This window comes from Schistocerca piceifrons, chromosome 7 (assembly GCF_021461385.2).
Source record: "Schistocerca piceifrons isolate TAMUIC-IGC-003096 chromosome 7, iqSchPice1.1, whole genome shotgun sequence".
NCBI classification, from domain to species: Eukaryota; Metazoa; Arthropoda; class Insecta; order Orthoptera; family Acrididae; genus Schistocerca; species Schistocerca piceifrons.
Genome location: NC_060144.1, coordinates 517,709,313 through 517,730,458, shown reverse-complemented (window position 1 = coordinate 517,730,458; position 21,146 = coordinate 517,709,313). Strand labels below are relative to the sequence as shown.

The 21,146-nt window shown below is 45.3% G+C and overlaps 1 protein-coding gene across 5 annotated transcripts in view; it reads left to right on the top strand.

The window, feature by feature from the left end:
* Positions 1-21,146, top strand: part of LOC124804661 (zinc transporter 1) — a 682,916-nt gene that overhangs the window by 599,177 nt on the left and 62,593 nt on the right. For all 5 annotated transcript variants that reach the window (XM_047264896.1, XM_047264897.1, XM_047264900.1 and 2 more), the window contains 2 exons: positions 2,393-2,666; positions 12,446-12,637. In XM_047264896.1, coding sequence (XP_047120852.1) covers positions 2,393-2,666; positions 12,446-12,637 — 466 coding nt within the window. The remainder of the gene's footprint in view (positions 1-2,392; positions 2,667-12,445; positions 12,638-21,146) is intronic.

Below are 21,146 nucleotides of genomic sequence, written 5' to 3'. Positions count from 1 at the left end.
CGTGGGACAGCGATATGCACGTAAACACAAAGCGGCAGTGTGGTGTACACGGGCCATAAAAGGGCAGCGCTTTGGCGGAACTGTCATTTGTACTCGGATGATTCATGTGAAAAGGTTTCAGACGTGATTATGGAAACACGGCAGGACTTGACAGAGTTTGGACATGGAATGGCAATTGTAAATAGACGCACGGGACACTTCATTTCGGAAATAGAGAATTCAATATTGTAACCTCCTCAGAGAAAATTGTGGAAGTATTCTTATTCAAATGCTAATGGACATAGAACTAAGTGTAACCTCCCAGCAAATAATGTTCGTCAATGACAATAAATGTGAGAACTTGCAATCTGAGCCAAGTGTAATCTGCCCACAAAAATGTAAGACAATTCAATGAAAATGAAATCTCAGTGACAATGAAAACGCAAATAGACCGAAATGTCGATCTTAGGCCCTGTTCACTAATTAAACTGAAATTCTTACCTCAGTAAAACTGCACGTCTAAATTCTGCTCTTATTCTTCGCCATAGCTTGGAGGAAATGCATCGCAAATATTCTTTGAATTTAAGTGAATTTTTTCTTTAAGGAAATGGATGGGAAATGTTCTTTCAATTCAAATGATGGTTTTCTTAAAAAAAATTGCTTTGAAAACAAAATTATTGTTGGGGCGATTCTTGAACAAATTAATTACACTTAAGATGCATTACATTATCAGATGAGCGCAATGCTGCTTCATTACCTTATTTAAAAAATATACCTCGTCCTGAATCTTGACCAGAGGCCCATGTCGACGCCCGCCGACTCCTCACACACAGCTTCGACTGTCTCGCACGCGCTGCTAGCACGAACGAACTACATGCTCTCGCGACTCGCTACGTACAACCACCTTCTCGCAACTGAATCATCTCGCACGCGCTACTACTCTCCAACTGAACTGAACTCTCGCGCGGTCAAGCGCAGACTAGCAACGATAAATAACTCTCTGGTCAGAGATTCTGTCATGGCTCGCCATCGCTGGTACTGAATACCCTGCATACATACGTGTTTCAATATTCCGAAATGCACAGTCAAAAGCGTGTCGAGAATACCACATTTCAGGCATTGCCTCTCACCAGCGACAACTCAGTGTCGGACGGCCTCCGATTAACGACCGAGAGCACTGGCGTTTGCGTAGAGTTGTCAGTGCTAGCAGCCAAGCAACACTGCTTGAATTAACAGCAGAAATCAATGTTGGACGTATGACGAACGTATCCGTTAGGATGCTGCGGCGAAATTTGGCGTTACGGGCTGTGGCAGCGAACGACCCACTCGAGTGCCTTTGCTAACAGCACGCTTGCAGCTTGTCTCCTGGGCTCGTGACCATATCGGTTGGACCCTAAACGACTGGTAAACTGTGACCTAGTCAGACTAGTCCCGATTTCAGTTGGTAAGAGCTGATGGTAGGGTTAGAGTATTACGCAGACCTCACGAAACCGTGGAGCCAAGTTGTCGACAAGACACTGTGCAAGCGGGTGGTGCCTCTGTAATGATTTTGGCTGTTTTTTTATATGGAATGGACTCGGTCCTCTGGTCCAACTGAACCGATCATTGATCGGAAATGGTTATGTTCGAGTACTTGGAGACCATCCACTTTCGTGGATGACAATGCGCCATGTCACTGGGCTACAGTCGTTCGCGATTGGTTTGGAGATCACGCTGGCGAAATCGAGCGAATGATTTGGCCACCCAGATCACCCGCCACGAATCCCGTCTAACATTTATGGGACGTAATGGAGAAGTCAGTTCGTGCACAAAATGCTGCACCGGCCACACTTTTGCGATTACGCACGGCTATAGTGGCAGCATATTCCTGCTGGGGACTGGCGACCCCTGGCAGAGCCCGTGCCACGTCGAGCTGCGGCACTACGTCGGGAGAGAGGAGGTCTGGATCGACATTACGAGGAATGCCACGACTTTTGTCACTGGACTGCCGTCTGTTGGCGGGGCGGGTCGTCGCCGTGGCCGAATTGCGTCTGCCTACAGTGAGTCTGGCCCCTGTCAGCTGCGTGAATGCTTCCCTCGGGTGTAATGTTGGTTGCCACCAGGGTAGGCGTAACACGTACCTATAGCAAACATGAGGTGTTCCAAGGAGAGTTTTACGTTTGGCTGCGCGTGTTTGTTGTCATGTGTTTGCTTCTGACGGAGCCCCGCGGCAAAGAAGCTTTAATGTATGTCATAGTGCAGGACGCTAATGTTCAGTTCTGCGATTTATTGTTTGTTCACTTGTTTTATAGCATTTGACGGTGGGATAACGTTGTCCCGAAACACACATATGACAACTGGCGGTATAGCACTGTCGGTGCCGATAAGCAACACCCGCTGCCCTGCCAGGTGCTAAAGTGTTAACGGCCCGCAGTGTACACAGGTGGAGGAGCAGCGGCGGCTGCAGCGAGCGAGCGCCCGCGGGCAGCGCCGGCTGAAGAACACGTTCGGCTGGGCGCGCATCGACGTGCTGGCGCAGCTGGTGGTGTGCGTGCTGCTCGCGTCCTTCTGCTTCTCGCTGGTGGTGGAGGCGGTGCAGACGCTGGTGCACATCGGCCACCAGGATGAGATGCACCACCCGCTGCTGGTGCTCGCCATGGGCGCCGCGGGCCTGCTGCTCAACGGCCTCTGCTACCTGCTCATCGGCGGTACGCGGCCTCGCCTCGCCTCATCTCCTAGCGCTCGCTCTCTCTCTCTCTCTCTCTCTCTCTCTCTCTCTCTCTCTCTCTCTCTCTGGCCCTCGTCAATGCTGCGCACCATCTGCGTACACACATACATTTGGGTTGGATACTTCACGACTGCGTGCGTAAACGTACGCACGTGCTTACCCCACGGCGGCTGTTTTCTTGCTACTCCCACTGCTAGCTAAAGATAAAATTCTCCAGTTTTCATTAGTTCTGCATATATAGCGCAAGCCACAGCACGGTGCGTGGCGGAGGGTTCCCTGTTCCACTACCAGTTGTCTCCTTCCTTCTTCCACTCTCATACAGAGCGAGGGAAAAGCTATTGTCTATACGCCTCCGTATTAACCCTTACTTCTCGTATTATCTTCGAGGTCCTTTCGCGCAGTGCATATTGACGGCTGGAGAATCGTTCGGCAGGCAGCTTGTTCTTTTAAAATTGTAAAAAAGCTTTACTATTATCTTGAATAAATATCTGAACTGCGGAATGGGTACTTAACTTGAGTTATCGTGTTGCGTGTCGTAAGTACAAGTGGTGTACGTACCCTGTGTTATTGTTAGCAAAACTTTACACGAATTGCTTGGGCAACGCAACTCCCAACACCAATGGAGAAATACAGTCACTGCGAAATGCACTACTGGCCACTAAAATTACTACACCACGAAGATGACGTGCTACAGAAGCGATATTTAACCGAAAGGAAGAAGATGCTGTGATATGCAAATGATTGGCTTTTCAGAGCATTCACACAAGGTTGGCACCGGTGGTGACACCTACAACGTGCTGACATGAGGAAACTCTCCAACCGATTTCTCATACACAAACAGCAGTTTACCGGCGTTGCCTGGTGAAACGTTGTTGTGATGCCTCGTGTAAGGAGGAGAAATGCGTATCATCACGTTTCCCACTTCGATAAAGGTCGGATTGTAGCCTATCGCGATTGCAGTTTATCGTTTCGCGACATTGCTGCTCGTCTTGGTCGAGATCCAATGACTGTTAGCAGAATATGGAATCGGTGGGTTCAGGAGGGTAATACGGAACGCCGTGCTGGATCCCAACGGTCTCGTATCACTAGCAGTCGACATGACAGGCATCTTATCCGCACGGCTGTAATGGATCGTGCAGCCACGTCTCGATTCCTGAGTCAAAACATGGGGACGTTTGCAAGACAACAACCATCTGCACGAACAGTTCGACGAAGTTTGCAGTAGCATGGACTATCAGCTCGGAGACCACGGCTGCGTTTACCCTTGACGCTGCATCACAGACAGGAGCGCCTGCGATGGTGTACTCGACGCCCAACCTGGGTGCACGAATGGCAAAACGTCATTTTTTCGGATGAATCCAGGTTCTGTTTACAGCATCATGATAGTCGCATCCGTGTTTGACGACGTCGCGGTGAACGCACATTGGAGGCGTGTATTCGTCATCGCCATACTGGCATATCACCCGGTGTGATGGTATGGGATGCCATTGATTACACATCTCGGTCACCTCTTCTTCACATTGACGGCGCTTTGAACAGTGGACGTTACATTTCAGCTGTGTTACGACCCGTGGCTCTATCTTTCATTCGATCCCTGCGAAACCCTACATTTCAGCAGGATAATGCACGACTGCATGTTGGAGGTCCTGTACGGGCCTCTCTGGATACAGAAAATGTTCGACTGCTGCCCTGGCCACCACATTCTCCAGATCTCTCATCAGTTGAAAACGTCTGGTCAATGGTGGCCGAGCAACTGGCTCGTCACAATACTCCAGTCACTACTCGTCATGAACTGTGGTATCGTGTTGAAGCTGCATGGGCAGCTGTACCTGTACACGCCATCCAAGCTCTGTTTGACTCAATGCCCAGGCGTATCAAGGCCGTTGTTACGGCGAGAGGTGGTTGTTCTGGGTACTGATTTCTCAAGATCTATGCACCCAAATTGCGTGAAAATGTAATCACATGTCAGTTCTAGTGTAATATATTTGTGCAATGAATACCTGTTTATTAACTGCATTTCTTCTTGATGCAGCAATTTTAATGGCCAGTAGTGCACATTCTGCCCATTAGGCACTGAATCATCTGGCCCTATTCAAAACTGACGGCCGCGAGATGTATATGAAATGTCTGCGCTGTTGGCGCCTCCACTGGTCATCGGGGCTCAGTTCGAAGCGGAACTCATCACTGAAGACAGTTCTACCCCCGTCGATGAGATTCTAGGCCGAAGACGTGTCTGGATATGCCCCGGACAGCGCTGGCATCCCAGCCTGGCGGCTGCCAATTGGCCCGGAAAGCGAGAGCGGTGGTCTGGCGCGGCGTTTCTTTTTACAGCAGGACCCCCCCCCCCCCCCCACCGTGGCTGTCATCCGCGGGCTCCTTACAGCACGGCTGTACGCCAACGACACTCTACGCCCCGTTTCGTCGCTCTTAGTGGTAAGCCATCCTGGGCTAACATTTCAGCAAGATGATGCCTGCCCGCACGTGGCAAGTTTTTCTACTCCTTGTGTTTGTGCTTGCCAAATCCTGTATCGACCAGCAATGTCGCCATATTTCTTACCAACTGAGTATGTTCTGGGCATTATGGGCAGAGACCTCCAACTCTGGATTTTGACGCTCCGACGAGCCAGTTTGACAGACTTTGGCACGATATCCCCTCAGCGGGACATCAAACAATTTTGTCAATCAATGGCAATCCGAATAACTGCTTGCACGATGGCCGGAGGCAGACAAACGCTTCATTGACTTGCTCAATTTGTGAAGCTATTTCTCTCTAATAAATCTTCCATTTTTTCTGAAATTGTAGTAATTTGCCTTTGTCAGTACATGTACAGCGTATTTCAAATGTCCGGGAGCACTTTCTAAACTTTATTGTAGCCGAATGAGTAGCATTACAAAATAACAATACACATTTCAAAAAGTGAGCTTGTAAGTTTCTTCAGCAACTTTCACTTCACATACACTGAATGTGGGGACCATGTGTGATCCCACAAACGTCCACGCGATAATAGAACTCTTGCCACACATAGGCCAACACGTGTTCAGAGATTGTGGCTGTTGCTTGTTTAATTCTCCTTTTCAATTCCTCATCATCACCTGGAAGAGGAGGGACACAAACAAGGTCCCTTACATAACTCAATAAAAATAAATCACAAGGAGTAATATTCAGGGACCTAGGAGGCCACTTTAACACACATTTGTCTGTTGCTCTACCATGGCCAATTTGTTCGGATATGCCCTAAATCACGATGAAAATGTGGGAGTGCACCATCTAACTGAAGGACACATTTCTCTGTTTCTGTTTGCAACAAAGGCATTAACCGGTTCTGTAATATCTGAAAGAACGACCCCCCCATGAACAGTTTGTTCTTCAAAGGAGGAAGGCCCGTAAAGTTTCTTGTCAGACACGACACAGAAATCCATGCCCTTCGTAGAATCTCGCTCGCTTTCAACAATGTTAGACGGGTTTTCTGTTCACCCAAATCCTACAACTGTGCCTGTTTATTTTCCCATTCGTACGAAATGTTGTCTCGCCGACAAAATTACCGTATTCACAAAACCATCATCTTCGATTTGCAATGCACAGAAAAACTCGAGCCGTTGTCTTTAGGGTATAATTTTTGAACTAACTGTAGTCTGTATGGTCTCATGTTTCTAGTTTTTACGCAAAACACGCCACGCAGTCATTGCTGACATGTCCAACTCACGGGATGCTCTGCGTAGACACTTTGGCGGACTCATTGTGAAAGATTCCCTCGCTTGTTCAATGTCATTTCCATTCGCACCTGGCCGACCTCTTCTTTTCTTGTCACACAAACATCGAGTTTCAAGGAACTTTATATGCCATCAGTAGACTGCCTTTCTGGCTGGTGCTGTTCTCACGTACTTCAACCTAAATTTTCGTTGGTCATCCGTTACAGTCTTTTTCTCAAGTTCTTGACGCATAAAGCCTTCTCAGCTCCATATTCATTATGATACCATCTAACGAACATACGTGGAAATACATGTCACACCTATAATGAAGAAAACAAAAGTTTACCCTTCAAATTATATATATGTAATGACTCTTTCTTCAAAAAAGCTTTATTTAGCAACTAAAAATCTTAGCACCGCTGCTATGGCTAACTGATATTCCTGTTTTATGCCTGGTTATTAGTAAAAAATAAAAACACCTGTTACAACAGAGACCAAACAAATACCGAAAATTTCTGGTTATTCAAAACTTAAGTACCGGTAGTGGTTATAACTGGCCGGATTTTCTCATCCCTACGTCGATGCTAACATACAATAATATTATTTTATTTCAACTTTTACATGTAGTCACTTGTTAATAAATGTCGATTTTGCCTAGTAACGTAGACACTGCTTATTTAATTTACGAGCTGCAAATACAAACACACTGCAAATGAGCCATTTATTTATTTACACACTACTTTCACAACGTTGCTGCTCTTCCACTTCAAAATTTATGCGAGCCTACTCATTTTATCTCCTGTGCACTTGTTTTCATTGTATATCTGCTCAGCTTAGGGGCTTGCAAGAAGAAAATGTAGCTTTGTAGTGGTTAAATTATAAAAAGTGTAAAAATGTAGTAGATGTATTTTATTCGGTTGGTTATATTTTACATTTAGAAGCTTATTTATCTCCTGTATATATAAAACTTGTGACCTATTTTCCTCTCACTGTTACGAAAGTTACGAACGACAAACTCTGACAGGAATATTACGTCTCCATAGCTGTGTGGGACGGAGAGGCAGCCGCAGGGCGACGAGGGGACAGATGGGGCCCTGTCTCTCTCTCCATGTTGTATTGCCGCGCGCCAGTCAGCTACTATATGGTACAAATCGCTCACGGAATTAACGTTTTATGAAGGCGTATCATAGAGGCGTTAGTGTTCCAATGTCTTGCTTATTTGTAGTAATGAATGTGACCTTAAATATGATCAGAAGACAAATAATATTTAAAGCACTTATTAAACATCTGACTCCGTGTCTGAAGTCACATCGTGTTTTGTTTTTTCCTAATTCTTCGGGAAGTCGTAATTGTGCGTGACCCTGATAGGCTAGGAATTATGTATATCTTCAGCGAACAGCTACATGCTACTGTTTGAACGTTGCATCTATCATCAGTTGGAAACATGACGTCATAGTCACAAAGACTACCGTCTTGTACCGATACGTATAGAGTACAACTAGGAGCAAAATGGCAGTGCTGTGGGGACAAATGGTGGCGCCTGTTGTTCGTATTAAATTTTATGGTTTTATTTTTTTTTATTATAAGGTATTATGTTTTAAGAACCTGAATTTCAGAACAGTGTTTTGTAAAAAAAAAAAATTATTTCTTACTGTACTTTTAATCACAAGTTTTCAGAAATCGAAACCTGTCACTTTTGTGGTTGGGAGGGTGGAGGAGGGGGTGGGGAGGGTTGTACGGTTGAAGAGATGCATTCTGGCACCCAAATTTTCTTGAATCAATCACTGATTTTATACACAAAACATTCGCAATGGTCATGCACTCATACAGGAAATGTGCACTGATCAGCCAAACCATCGTGACCACTGCCCACTGCGACTTTGTATGCCGCCTGGGGGCGTTGCGTGCACGTGACGCGGTAACGAAAGTGTGTAAGGGGAGCAGACACAGACGGGGGGTATGGGCTGCAAATGGGGAAATACATTGAGATAAGCGACTCTGACAATGGACATTATTGTTACGCAGAGCCTGTGAACGAGTACCTCGGAAATGGCGAAGCTGATCGAATGTTCACTTGCTACTCTCGCGAGCATTTACGGAAAGACTAGTGAACTAATGGTTAAACGGTTGGACGTCCACGACTCTTCACCAAATGTGGGGTACGGAGGTTCGTCTGTTCTGAAAAGTAGGATAGATGGTGAGATGGGGCGTCTCTGCCGAAAAAGCATAATGCTGGTGCACGCACAAGTATTTCGGAGCACGCCGTTCGTCGTAAACTGTTGAATATGGAGATCCGCAGCAGACCACCCCAACGTGTTCAGATGTTGACCCAGCGACATCGTCAATTACGGTTGCAGTGGGCACGGGACCATGGAAGTCCGACTGTTGATCAAAGGAACCGTGTCGGCTCTTCAGGTGAATCACGTTTTTGCTACACTAGGTCGATGGTCATCTCCACAAACGCCGTCAAGGTGGTGAACGACGGACCGAAACGTGCAGCACCCCACGGACGCAGGCTGGTGGGAGCAGTATTATGCTGTGGAAGACGGCAAATCATCGAGTAAAACTGAAGTGATATCAGGTGTTCCTCAGGGAAGCGTCCTGGGACCTCTGCTGTTCCTGATCTATATAAGTGACCTGGGTGACAATCTGAGCAGTTCTCCTAGGTTGTTCGCAGATGATGCTGTAATTTACCGAAGACCAGTATCAGTTGCAAAGCGATTTAGAAAAGATTGCTGAATGGTGTGGCAGGTGGCAGTTGACGCTAAATAACGAAAAGTGTGTGGTGATTCACATGAGTTCCAAAAGAAATCCGTTGGAATTCGGTTACTCGATAAATAGTACAATTCTCAAGGCTGTCAATTCAACTAAGCACCTGGGTGTTAAAATTACGAACAACTTCAGTTGGAAAGACCACGTAGATAATACTGGGGGAAGGCGAGCCAAAGGTTGCGTTTCATTGGCAGGACACTTAGAAGATGCAACAAGTCCACTAAAGAGACAGATTACACTACACTCGTTCGTCCTCTGTTAGAATATTGCTGCGCGGTGTGGGATCCTTACCAGGTGGGATTGACGGAGGACATCGAAAGGGTGCAAAAAAGGGCAGCTCGTTTTGTATTATCACGTAATAGGGGAGAGAGTGTGGCAGATATGATACGCGAGTTGGGATGGAAGTCATTAAAGCAAAGACTTTTTCACCGCGGCGAGATCTATTTACGAAATTTCGGTCACCAACTTTCTCTTCCGAATGCGAAAATATTTTGTTGAGCCCAGCCTACATAGGTAGGAATTATCATCAAAATAAAATAAGAGAAATCAGAGCTCGAACGAAAGGTTTAGGCGTTCGTTTTTCCCGCGCGCTGTTCGGCAGTGGAATGGTAGAGAGATAGTATGATTGTGGTTCGATGAACCCTCTGCCAAGCACTTAAATGTGAATTGCAGAGTAATCATGTAGTTGTAGATGTAGAAGACATTCTCCTGCGCTTGCACGGGACCTGTGCTAATAATCGAAGACACGCTGATAGCTGCGAACCACATGTAATCCCTTCATGCTCGATGTCTTCCCCGACGTCGATGTCATCTTTCAACAGTATAACTGTCGGTGTTTCGGAGCCACAATCGTACAACAGTGGTTTGAGGGGGATTATGGTGAACTCTCGTTGATGTCTCGGCGACCAAAGTCGCCTGATGTAAATCCTACGGAACCCATCTGAGTCGCTATTGGGCGTCATCACTGTAAATCTGCGGCCTGTTATTTACGCGAATTACATGACCTGTGTGTAGACATCTAATGCCACGTATCTCCACAAACCTACCAATAAACTGTCGGATCTCTGACACGGAGAATTTAATTCCAAAGACAAACAAGCTATTAAGCAGGTGGTCATGATGTCACTGTTAAAAAATATATCGGCTCAACCACTTGTTTGTAGTGTAAAACACTAAGATTGACGCGTTTCGGAAGTCAAGCTTCGATCATCAGAATAATAAAAAGTAAAAGAACCTGTTAAAACTCGCTAAAATGGAACATGCACCCGGCACAATAAAATTGATAATAAAATTAAAACATCGTGGCTACTTCCCTTGTTGCAGCCGTCTCTTCCAAGGTGCATCTCCACGTAGTCGTCAAAATATAAAAAAAAAACTCTAAAATGGTGTCGCCTATGGTGTTCAACATGTAACCACATGGCTCTCTCCTCTATCGTCGTAAACCGCCCGTGCGTCTTCGTTGATACCACATATCACGAGCCAAACACGACACAGAGCTGGGGTCTATAAAATTCAGTGTAACACGTGCAAGGCAAGCTATGTAGGCCAAACTGGTAGGTCCTTTAAAGTACTTTACAAAGAACATAGCGGTGCTTTCCGGCTTAATAATTTCGAAAAGTCAGCTGCAGCCACGCATATTTGGGGAGCGGGACACCCCATATTGGGAATAGATCAGGATCTCGTTATTTTACATAGACAGGACAAAGGCAAAAAGCTGGATCTACTAGAACAGCTGGAAATTACGATACATAGCCTGGATAATCAGAACACACTGAATGACACAGCTAACTGGTGATACAAATAACTATTTCAAACATTTCACTGGTTTCTTTTAGTAACTACATTTTTAGCAATTGTCAGGATACCATCATTTCATGAGGTCCTTGGAACATGTATACGTTATCTGTTTCTATAGACATCTCTGTGACTTCCTTGTTTACTTGCGCGTGAGCTCACTCGCGTTTCAGTGTCGTGTTTGGCTACGTGGTGTGTGGTATCAACGAAGACGCACGGGCGGTTTACGACGATAGAGGAGAGAGCCATGTGGTTAGATGTTGAACACCATAGGCGACACCATTTTAGAGTTTTTTTTATATTTTGACGACTACGTGGAGATGCACCTTGGAAGACACGGCTGCAACAAGGGAAGTAGCCACGATGTTTTAATTTTATTATAAATTTTATCGTGCTGGGTGCATGTTCCATTTTAGCGAGTTTAACAGGTTCTTTTACTTTTTATTATTCTGATGAGGGAAGCATGACTTCCGAAACGCGTCAATCTTACAAGGGAACCTCCACATCGCACCCCCCTCAGATTTAGTTATTAGTTGGGACAGTGGATAGGCCTTGAAAAACTGAACACAGATCAATCGAGAAAACAGGAAGAAGTTGTGTGGAACTATGAAAAAAAATAAGCAAAAGATACAGACAGAGTAGTCCATGCGTAAGATAGGCCACATCCAGGAGAGTGTGAGTTCAGGATCGCCGTGGTCCCATGGTTAGCATGTGCAGCTGCGGAACGAGACGTCCTTGGTTCAAGACGCCGGCACGATAACTCAGCGTGTTCGGTCAGAGGGTTAGCTGCCCTCTGTAATAAAAAAAACTAAGTTAATGGATCATCAACGAACTTAAACGGATGTCGTAAGACGTCCACCCCGAGCAGATGCAACGAACAAAAGCGGACAAAATGAGATTTAAAAAAAAGTCTTCCCTCGAGTGAAACACAGACACTAAACTCATTACAGTGAACAGAGACGTCAATGAACGAACGGACAGATCATAACTTCGCGAAAATAAAGAATGTACATGTTTCGCTCGATGGAAGACTTGAACCTAGGACCTCTCGTTTCGCAGCTGCTCACGGGACCACGGCGCTCCTCAGCTCACACTATCCTTGATGTTGCCTATCTTGCACACGGACTACTCAATTTGTATATTTTGCTTATTTTTTTCATAGTTGCACACAACTTCTTCCTGTTTTCTCGATTGATCTGTGTTCAGTTTTTCAAGGCCTATCCACTGTGCCAACTTATAACTAAATCTGAGGGGGGTGCGATGGGGAGGTTCCCTTGTTAATGTTTTACACTATAAACAAGTGGTTGAGCCGATATATTTTTTAACATTGACATTCACAACCACGACCTCTCATCCAGTATGGATAAAATCAAAATGGGCATGATGTTTTTGGCTCCATCAGCGTATTTCCTTAATTAACACTGTAGAAGTAGACTTACAAAATGTAGTGTGTCACCGTGCTAGGAAGCAGAGAGAGACGCGGAGCTGTTGTTGCGCCGGCAGGGTATACGTTCCACCAGGCGAGCTTCCTGCAGGTGACGCCGAGCGGCGACGTGGTTCTGGCGCACGCCGTGACGCGGCGCTCGGTGCAGCAGGGCCGCCGCCGGCTGTCGTCGCAGGCTCGCCAACCTCCGCTGCCGCCGCCACAGCAGCAGCCCAGGCAGGGGCCGCGGGAGATGTGCCGCGACACGCTGGGTGAGTCAGCTGTCACCAGTAGTTTCAATACAGCTATGATTATAACTATGAAATATACAGGGTGAACTTCAATCAAACATACTGCAGGGAAGGATTCCTGACTACAAACGGAGGGAAAAAGGTATTATGAGCATGTATGCGAAAAATAGGTGTGCGTGCAACAACTGTGACTCTTCCAGGAGCTCAGCACACAGCTACATTGGATCCACGTCACAATAGATGTTTAAAGTGGCCTCATGGGATGCAATGAACATGTTGCATCGAGGGTTGCTCCACTCTTTCACACATTCCAGTCTCTCTCTGAATAGTGTCACAGGTGTTATGAACACGCTGTTATATGGTCTGCACATATATGCTGTATACAATGCTTTTCAGATGCCCACAGAGGTAAAAATCTAGGTGTTTTAAGTCCAATGATTTAGCAGGCCATGCTACAGGGCCACCACATCTTATCCAACGTCTGGGGATGATGATGTTCGTGTTGACGAGTTTTAAGGTGGAATTGGGGTGGTGTTACATCATGCAGAAACCACATAACCTCTTATACTGCCAAAGACACATTCTCAAGCAGCCCAGGCAGAGTATTCTGCAGTAAGTCCAGGTACAATCCTTTCTCAGGTTCCAGAATGAGATTTTCACTCTGCAGCGGAGTGTGTGCTGATATGAAACTTACTGGCAGATTAAAACTGTGTGCCGGACCGAGACTCGAACTCAGGACCTTTGCCTTTCGTGGGCAAGTGCTTCACCAACTCATTCTGGAAACATCCCCCAAGCTGTGGCTAAGCCATGTCTCCGCAATATCCTTGCTTTGAGGAGTGCTAGTTCTGCAGAGTTCGCAGGAGAGCTTCTGTAAAGTTTGGAAGGTAGGAGACGAGGTACTGGCAGAAGTAAAGCTGTGAGGACGGGGGCGTGAGTCGTGCTAGGGTAGCTCAGTTGGTGAAGCACTTGCCCGCGAAAGGCAAAGGTGCCGAGTTCGAGTCTCGGTCCGGCACACAGTTTTAATCTGCCAGGAAGTTTCCCTTTCTCAGGTTGCTGTGGAATAATAATTGGTCTATGTATGTGGTTGCCAAGAATCCCTGCACCCACATTGATGCTGGACCGATGCTGACTAAATGCCTCCACCATTCCTGGAGGATTGTCTGTAGCCCACAAATGAACATTACGCAGATTGATGATGCCAATTGTGGTAAAGGTTGCTTCGTCAGTAAATACGGCTGATGACAGAAATCCCACGGTTGTAGTGGTCTGGTGCAAAAGCGATCAATAAAATCCTTCCCGTAGAGGGAAACCTGCTGCTGATAATCCTTGCACTCATTTCAGATGACAGGGATAGTGGTGGGTGTCACGCAGGATACACACAATCGTACTTTGGCTTATGCCATGTTGGTGGGCCACTTTCCTGGAGCTTGTACTAGGGTTTGCCTCAATATCCTGTAGTAGAACCCAGTCCTCCAGATCTGGTGTACACAAAGTTCACTGCTTCCCTATACGGTCGTTTGTCTGAATGGACCACCACAAGGGGTGGCCGCGTGGTCTGAGGCATCTTGTCACGGTCTGCGCGGCTCCCCCTGTTGGAGGTTGGAGTCCCCCCTCAGGCATGGGTGTGTGTGTCGTCCTTAGCGTAAGTTAAAGTTAGATTAAGTAGTGTGTAGGCTTAGGGACTGATGACCTAAGCAGTTTGGTCCCATAAGATCTTTCCACAAATGTAAATTTTTCTGAAAGGACCCATGATAACAGAAACGCCCAAAAAGAGCTTGAAATTCTGTGCAGTGTGTTTGGTGTCTGTAAGGGTACTCCTCCTGATATAGCCTTACTGCCTCTCGACTGTTTTCATCTGCTTGGCCATACACAAACACCATCTCAGCTTGTTTCTGACATGAATATCGGACCATTCTGCTGCTTATAGTACGCTGCATCAACGACATGGCCTGCAACACGCAAGGAACACACATTACGTGGTCAGAGGAACTGTCATTTGTCAGCACCATCGACCATGGCAACGATGCATTTCCAGACACATGTTAATAGCGCCTTTTTTTCCTCCATTTCCAGTTAGGAATCGGTCTCTGCCGTTTGTTGGTTTTGTTAATGTTCCCCCTGTATAAAATGTTTCAGTACAGTAACGATTTCTTTACATCACTGCTTAGTACATCGCTATGTCACAAACTGCAATTTGAGGAAATACTCCATTCGAAAACTGTTTGTCTGAATATTTGAGAAGTTTCTATTTATTTACTTACTACTTATTTATTACTTATTTATATATTTTTTTAATTATTTATCAGCCGTCCAGAGATCTTACTACAATGATGCAGGATTTGTCATCATAATACAATGAAAATAAATAACTCAATAAACAGACATGCAGAATATATATTGAAGCCGCCCCCCCACCCCAAAATAATAGGCTCAAGAGCACAGTAGAATTTTAGAAGTCCCATTGTAAAGCAAGAGGAAGAACTGTCATTGTTACATCCAGCACAGCCTCAAGACAATTTTAAATGATACAGGCTAGAGAGAGAGAGAGAGAGAGAGAGAGAGAGAGGGGGGGGGGGGGGGGGGGAAGAGGACATGAGGAGTATCCAGTCACTGTCTGGGCCATACAGAACAAGTGAGCTTTTACCCAAAAGGTCTTCTTCTGAATTACACACACACACACACACACACACACACACACACACACACACACGACCACTGTCTCTGGCCATGGAGACCAGTCTAGAAGCAGTTGTGTATGATGGGAGAAGCATTCTGAATTGTGGGGATAAGGAGGCAGCTTAGGTGGGGAAGGGGAGGGATAGTAGGCTAGGGGTGTGGGACAGTAAAGTGCTGCTTGTGGGAGCATACAGGAATATGGTGTGGACAGGATAGAGCATGAGTAGCTATGTGCGGTTGGGAGGTAAGATAGAGGTGCAAAAGGAGGGAAATAAAAAGACTGTTGGTGTGTTGAGGGAACAGAAGGCTGCGTAGTGCTGGAGTGGGAATGGGCAACAGGTTAGGTGGGTGAAGAACAGTGACTAAACAAAGCTGAGGCCAAGGGGTTGCAGGAATGAAGGATAAAGTGCAGAGAGAATTCCCACCTGCACAGCTCAGAAAAGCTGATGTTGATAGGAAGACATAACCTTTGAAGCAGTTATTGAAATCAAGAACGTTCTGTTGGGCAACATGCTCAGCAACATGGTGGTTCTGATGTTTCTTGGCCACAGTTTCTGTGGGTATTCGTGAGGACAGATATCTTGTTGGTTGTCATGACAACATAAGTAGAGAGGCTAGGCAGGTGCCACCCCACATTCAATTATCACCAGATGAATCCAAGAGGGCGGCAATGGCGCCATCCAAGATGGCTGTGTGTAGACTTGGCAACAGTGCAGGATGTCATCTAAGATGGTGGCCATGGCATTAAAGATGGCTGATTCTGGCGGGAAGGAGGTGAATTTGGCTACCTCCACTAACCTAACCTCTCCCTAGTAAATAGTGGGAAATTCAAATTTCAACAGGACATTGCAACACACATCTACTAACCTAACAAAATGGCGGGAAAAAAGGTCACTTGGGCTACCTCCCCATAGGAATTCTCAGGAAAAGGACTCGACCAGTGCTGGACATAAGTCTTTATTTAAACAATTTGATGCAGTACAGCCATCCAGTGTGTTCACCACGAGGGCCGGACTCCAACTGACTTTGTACTCAGTACCACCACCAGCGGGTGCGCTCATCTGTGATGTAATCCAAGACGGTGACCATGATGTCATCTGATGATGCAAGTACCATTGGCCAAGATGGGGGCAAAAAGTGTGTTCGCCACGAAATACAGTCCTAGTTCACAGTACCACCACCAGAGAGCACTATCGTCCGTTCTGTGATGCAACCCAAAATGGTGGGGGAAAATAGCCAGAATCAATAGACCCTTAGTCCAACCACGTGCTCAACTTCAGCCAGTAGGATGGAAGTATTGTTGACGTCATTGTAGGAGATATAGGCGAGGCTCATCAGCTCTGGGACCTCAGTCTTGTCCAGTCCATCAGAAGAAGAAGAAGAAGAAGAAGAAGAAGAAGAAGAACCATGAAGCGCCAACAGCAGTTGCACTCCAGCACAGTCATGCAGAACAGAATTAAATGGAAAAGTAAGCATTCCATATCACATCTTTCTCTGTTGTTATTACTACTATTATTCAAAGTTTTCATGTCTTGCCCCATGTCTAATGCTTCCTCATCTCTGTTCAACAGGGTCGAGTGCCAACATGCCAAGTTCTGCTGCAACGTCCGGGCCTGTAGCAACCTCGGCTGCCATCCTGTCGAGACCTTCAGCAACAGCATCCAGCGCATCTGAACCAGTAGTGGCCATGTGGGGTTGGTAGCGCACATAGCCCACTTGATGGAGTGGGACAAGGAGTTGCACTCATCAATTTGTGTGATGAGGACACGCATTCTGCCCCTGACACATCGAATGCTGTCGCTGGTAGTGTTAACGAGATGGAGGTCAGTACTGGTTACCAACATATGACCCATCCCAGCAGAACATCCCTGTGATTGTGCAACCACAGAGTGTAGGTACTGTGGACAAGAAAGCACTGAGTGCACCTACACTTTTCGCCACCACCTACAATTTAACTCCCAGTGGATCGAAGTGTGTGAACACTGCTATAGCAGAACATCATGCCTGGGGGTTGCATGCGAGAATGGAGATTGAAAATGTATCCAAGTGTGTTAAAGTGACAATTTCCGAGTTCGACTGGGGTGAAATATGCCGTCCAGAGCGCTACATCAATCAGCAGATGACTAGAGAGTATTATCCAACTCGTTCTCCCCCAGACATTCGCCTTACTTGTGTGACACTTTCTATTACAACAGTGTATGATGACTGTGCCTTATGTGTGAAATCGAGTGACAACTGCGTTTATCTAAGACATACCTCAGCTATGAAGTTATATGTTCTGCACACAGCCACACGTCTTGCATTGGACACACGGAACCATCGGGTGCCTAGCATAGACTCTGCATACAATGATGTTTTAAACATCCTACGTGTGCATAGTGTACATATTGATGATCTTAAGCAGCACCTTTGTTCGCACATGAACGCCATACCTAAAGAGAAACAGATTAAATGTGTGTGTGAAAAACCTGAGTAATGTGAGTCATCTATTGGCCTGAGGGATATATGCACTGAATTTACTGCATGTCAAAAAGCTTTATTTGGTAAATACTGTACAGGTGCGAAGAAGAAGAAGAAGAAGAAGATACATACAAATTGTAATTATATTCCTGAAACACTACACCCCATGTATGATATTTAAATAAATAATTAGCCAACCGTGGTGGCCGAGCAGTTACGAGCTTCAGCCTGGAACTGCGCGACTGGTACGGTCACAGGTTCGAATACTGCCTCTGGCATGGTGTGTATGATGTCCTTAGGTTAGTTAGGTTTAAGTAGTTCTAAGGTCTAGGGGACTGATGACCTCAGATGTTAAGTTCCATAGAGGTCAGAGCAATTTGAACCATTTAAATAAATAATTTATGTATATATAATCTCAAACCGTGCTTGTGTTTTATTTCATACCTCTCTAATTATAATCAAAGTATTACAGTTATTATTTTTTTCGGTGCTATACGAGGTATTGAGATGATCATTGATAAAGTTACTTTTCATGGGTGAAATATATAGCTGTTTCCACTGTGCAGTCAATATAGCTCAGTCAGTTAAGTGATGGAACTATAGTGGCTACACATACTATTATTATACTTTCAAGTGTGTTTTCTATATACAGGGTGGTCCACTGATAGTGACCGGGCCAAATATCTCACGAAATAAGCATCAAACGAAAAAACTACAAAGAACAAAGCTCATCTAGCTTGAAGGGGGAAACCAGATGGCGCTATAGTTGGCCCACTAGATGGCACTACCATAGGTCAAACGGATATCAACTGCGTTTTTTTTAAATAGGAACCCCCATTTTCTATTAAATATTCGTGTAGTACGTAAAGAAATATGAATGTTTTAGTTGGACCACTTTTTTCGCTTTGTGATAGATGGCGCTGTAATAGTCACAAACGTGTAAGTACGTGATATCATGTAACATTCCCTCAGTGCAGACGGTATTTGCATCGGGATACCTTACCCGTGTGAAAATAGACCGTTTACCAACTGCGGAAAAGGTCGATATCGTGTTGATGTATGGCTATTGTGATCAAAATGCCCAATGGGCGTGTGCTACGTTTGCTTGCACATCAGTGGCAGACAAATTGCGCGAGAATCGGGAATCTCAAAACCGTCGGTGTTGAGAATGCTACATCAACATAGATTGCACCCGTACCATATTTCTATGCACCAGGAATTGCATGGCGATGACTTTGAACGTCGTGCACAGTTCTGCCACTGGGCACAAGAGAAATTATGGGACAATGACAGATTTTTTTTGCACGCATTGTATTTAGCGACGAAGCGTCATTCACCAACAGCGGTAACGTAAACCGGCATTATATGCACTATTGGGCAACAGAAAATCCACGATGGCTGCGACAAATGGAACATCAGCGATCTTGGCGGGTTAATGTATGGTGCGGCATTATGGGAGGAAGGATAATTGGCCCCCATTTTATCGATGGCAATCTAAAAGGTGCAATGTATGCTGATTTCCTACGTGATGTTCTACCGATGTTACTACAAGATGTTTCACTGCATGACAGAATGGCGATGTACTTCCAACATGATGGATGCCTGGCACCATAGCTCACGTGCGGTTGAAGTGGTATTGAATAGTATATTTCATGACAGGTGGATTGGTCATTGGAGCACCATACCATGGCATGCACGTTCACCGGATCTGACGTCCCCAGATTTCTTTCTGTGGGGAAAGTTGAAGGATATTTGCTATCCTGATCCACCGACAACGCCTGACAACATGCGTCAGCGCATTGTCAGTGCATGTGCGAACATCACAGAAGGCGAACTACTCGCTATTGAGAGGAATATCATTATACGTATTGTCAAATGCATTTATGTTGACGGACATCATTTTGAGCATTTATTGCCTTAATGTGGTATTTACAGGTGATCACGCTGTAACAGCATGCATTCTCAGAAATGATAAGTTCACAGAGGTAAATGTATCACACTGGAACAACCGAAATAAAATGTTCAAACGTACCTACGTTATGTATTTTAATTTAAAAAAACCTACCTGTTGCCAACCGTTCGTCTAAAATTGAGCCATATTTTTGTGACTATTACAGCGCCATCTATCACAAAGCGAAAAAAGTGGTCCAACTAAAACATTCATATTTCTTTACGTACTACACGAATATGTAATAAAAATGGGGGTTACTATTTAAAAAAACGCAGGTGATATACGTTTGACCTATGGCAGCGCCATCTAGTGGGCCAACCATAGCGCCATCTGGTTTCCCCCTCCAAGCTAGACGAGTTTCGTTATTTGTAGTTTTTTCGTTTGACGCTTATTTCGTGAGATATTTGGCCCGGTCACGATCAGTTGCCCACCCTGTATATCAACTACTTGTTTGTGCGTGACGTAGTTAGTATCATGGCATGGTGGGTGAAACATCCTCATCACAAGAACTTTGTTGTTGGTGACTGGTCCTGTGAAGATGCAAATGAAGACCTGAGGAAGAAGAACAAGAAGAATGGCATTTCCTTCCTAATAATATACGAGCAATTATTGTAAGTCCATTCAATTTTTGGAAGACTAATCCCCTCATGAGTCTGCTAACACATGTAGATGGAGTCCGATTTGAACATGTTTGTGTATTCTCGAAAACACTGTTTCAACCCAAGTATTGGCTATTGCAGGAGGTATTGCACGGTGTAGATGGTGTTACATACACGACATTTAGTGAAAGCAGTGATATCCCCCCAACTGAAATAGCAAAGCCAAACACTGTCTTCATATTTGACGATGTTGCTGTGGAAAACAAAGACCAAATTCGAAACTATTTCTGTTGCGGTCGTCATGTGGGTGCTGATGTATTTTATCTAAGTCAAACATATTCCAGAATCCCAAAACAGTTGGTTAAGGATAACACAACCCTCATTATAGTCTTCAAACAAGACAACCTGAATTTAAAACATATTTACCAGGCACATGTCGGAACAGACATATCGTTCAATGATTTTGTAAAGATATGTGCAGATTGCTGGAATCATTCACAGTATGGGTTTCTCGTTATTGATAAAACAAGATGACTTTGAACATCGTGTACAGTTCTGCCACTGGGCACAAGAGAAATTATGGGACGATGACAGATTTAACTGAAAAGATCGAGGCTATTGAGGGGAAAATAGACGTAGACTTCCTTGTTGTTGAGATGGGCAATCAGGATCGTAGTAAGAGCAGGAAGAAAATGACCGGATATATGAAGCCTCACGCTGGGGAGATGTCTGATTAGTATACTCGGAGATGTCGACGAAGCAGAAAGTGATTCAGTCGCGTAAAGCAGTTCGTGAGATATTGCGGCTGCTGAGGTTAGGGCATATGGATCGACAGCAAACACTG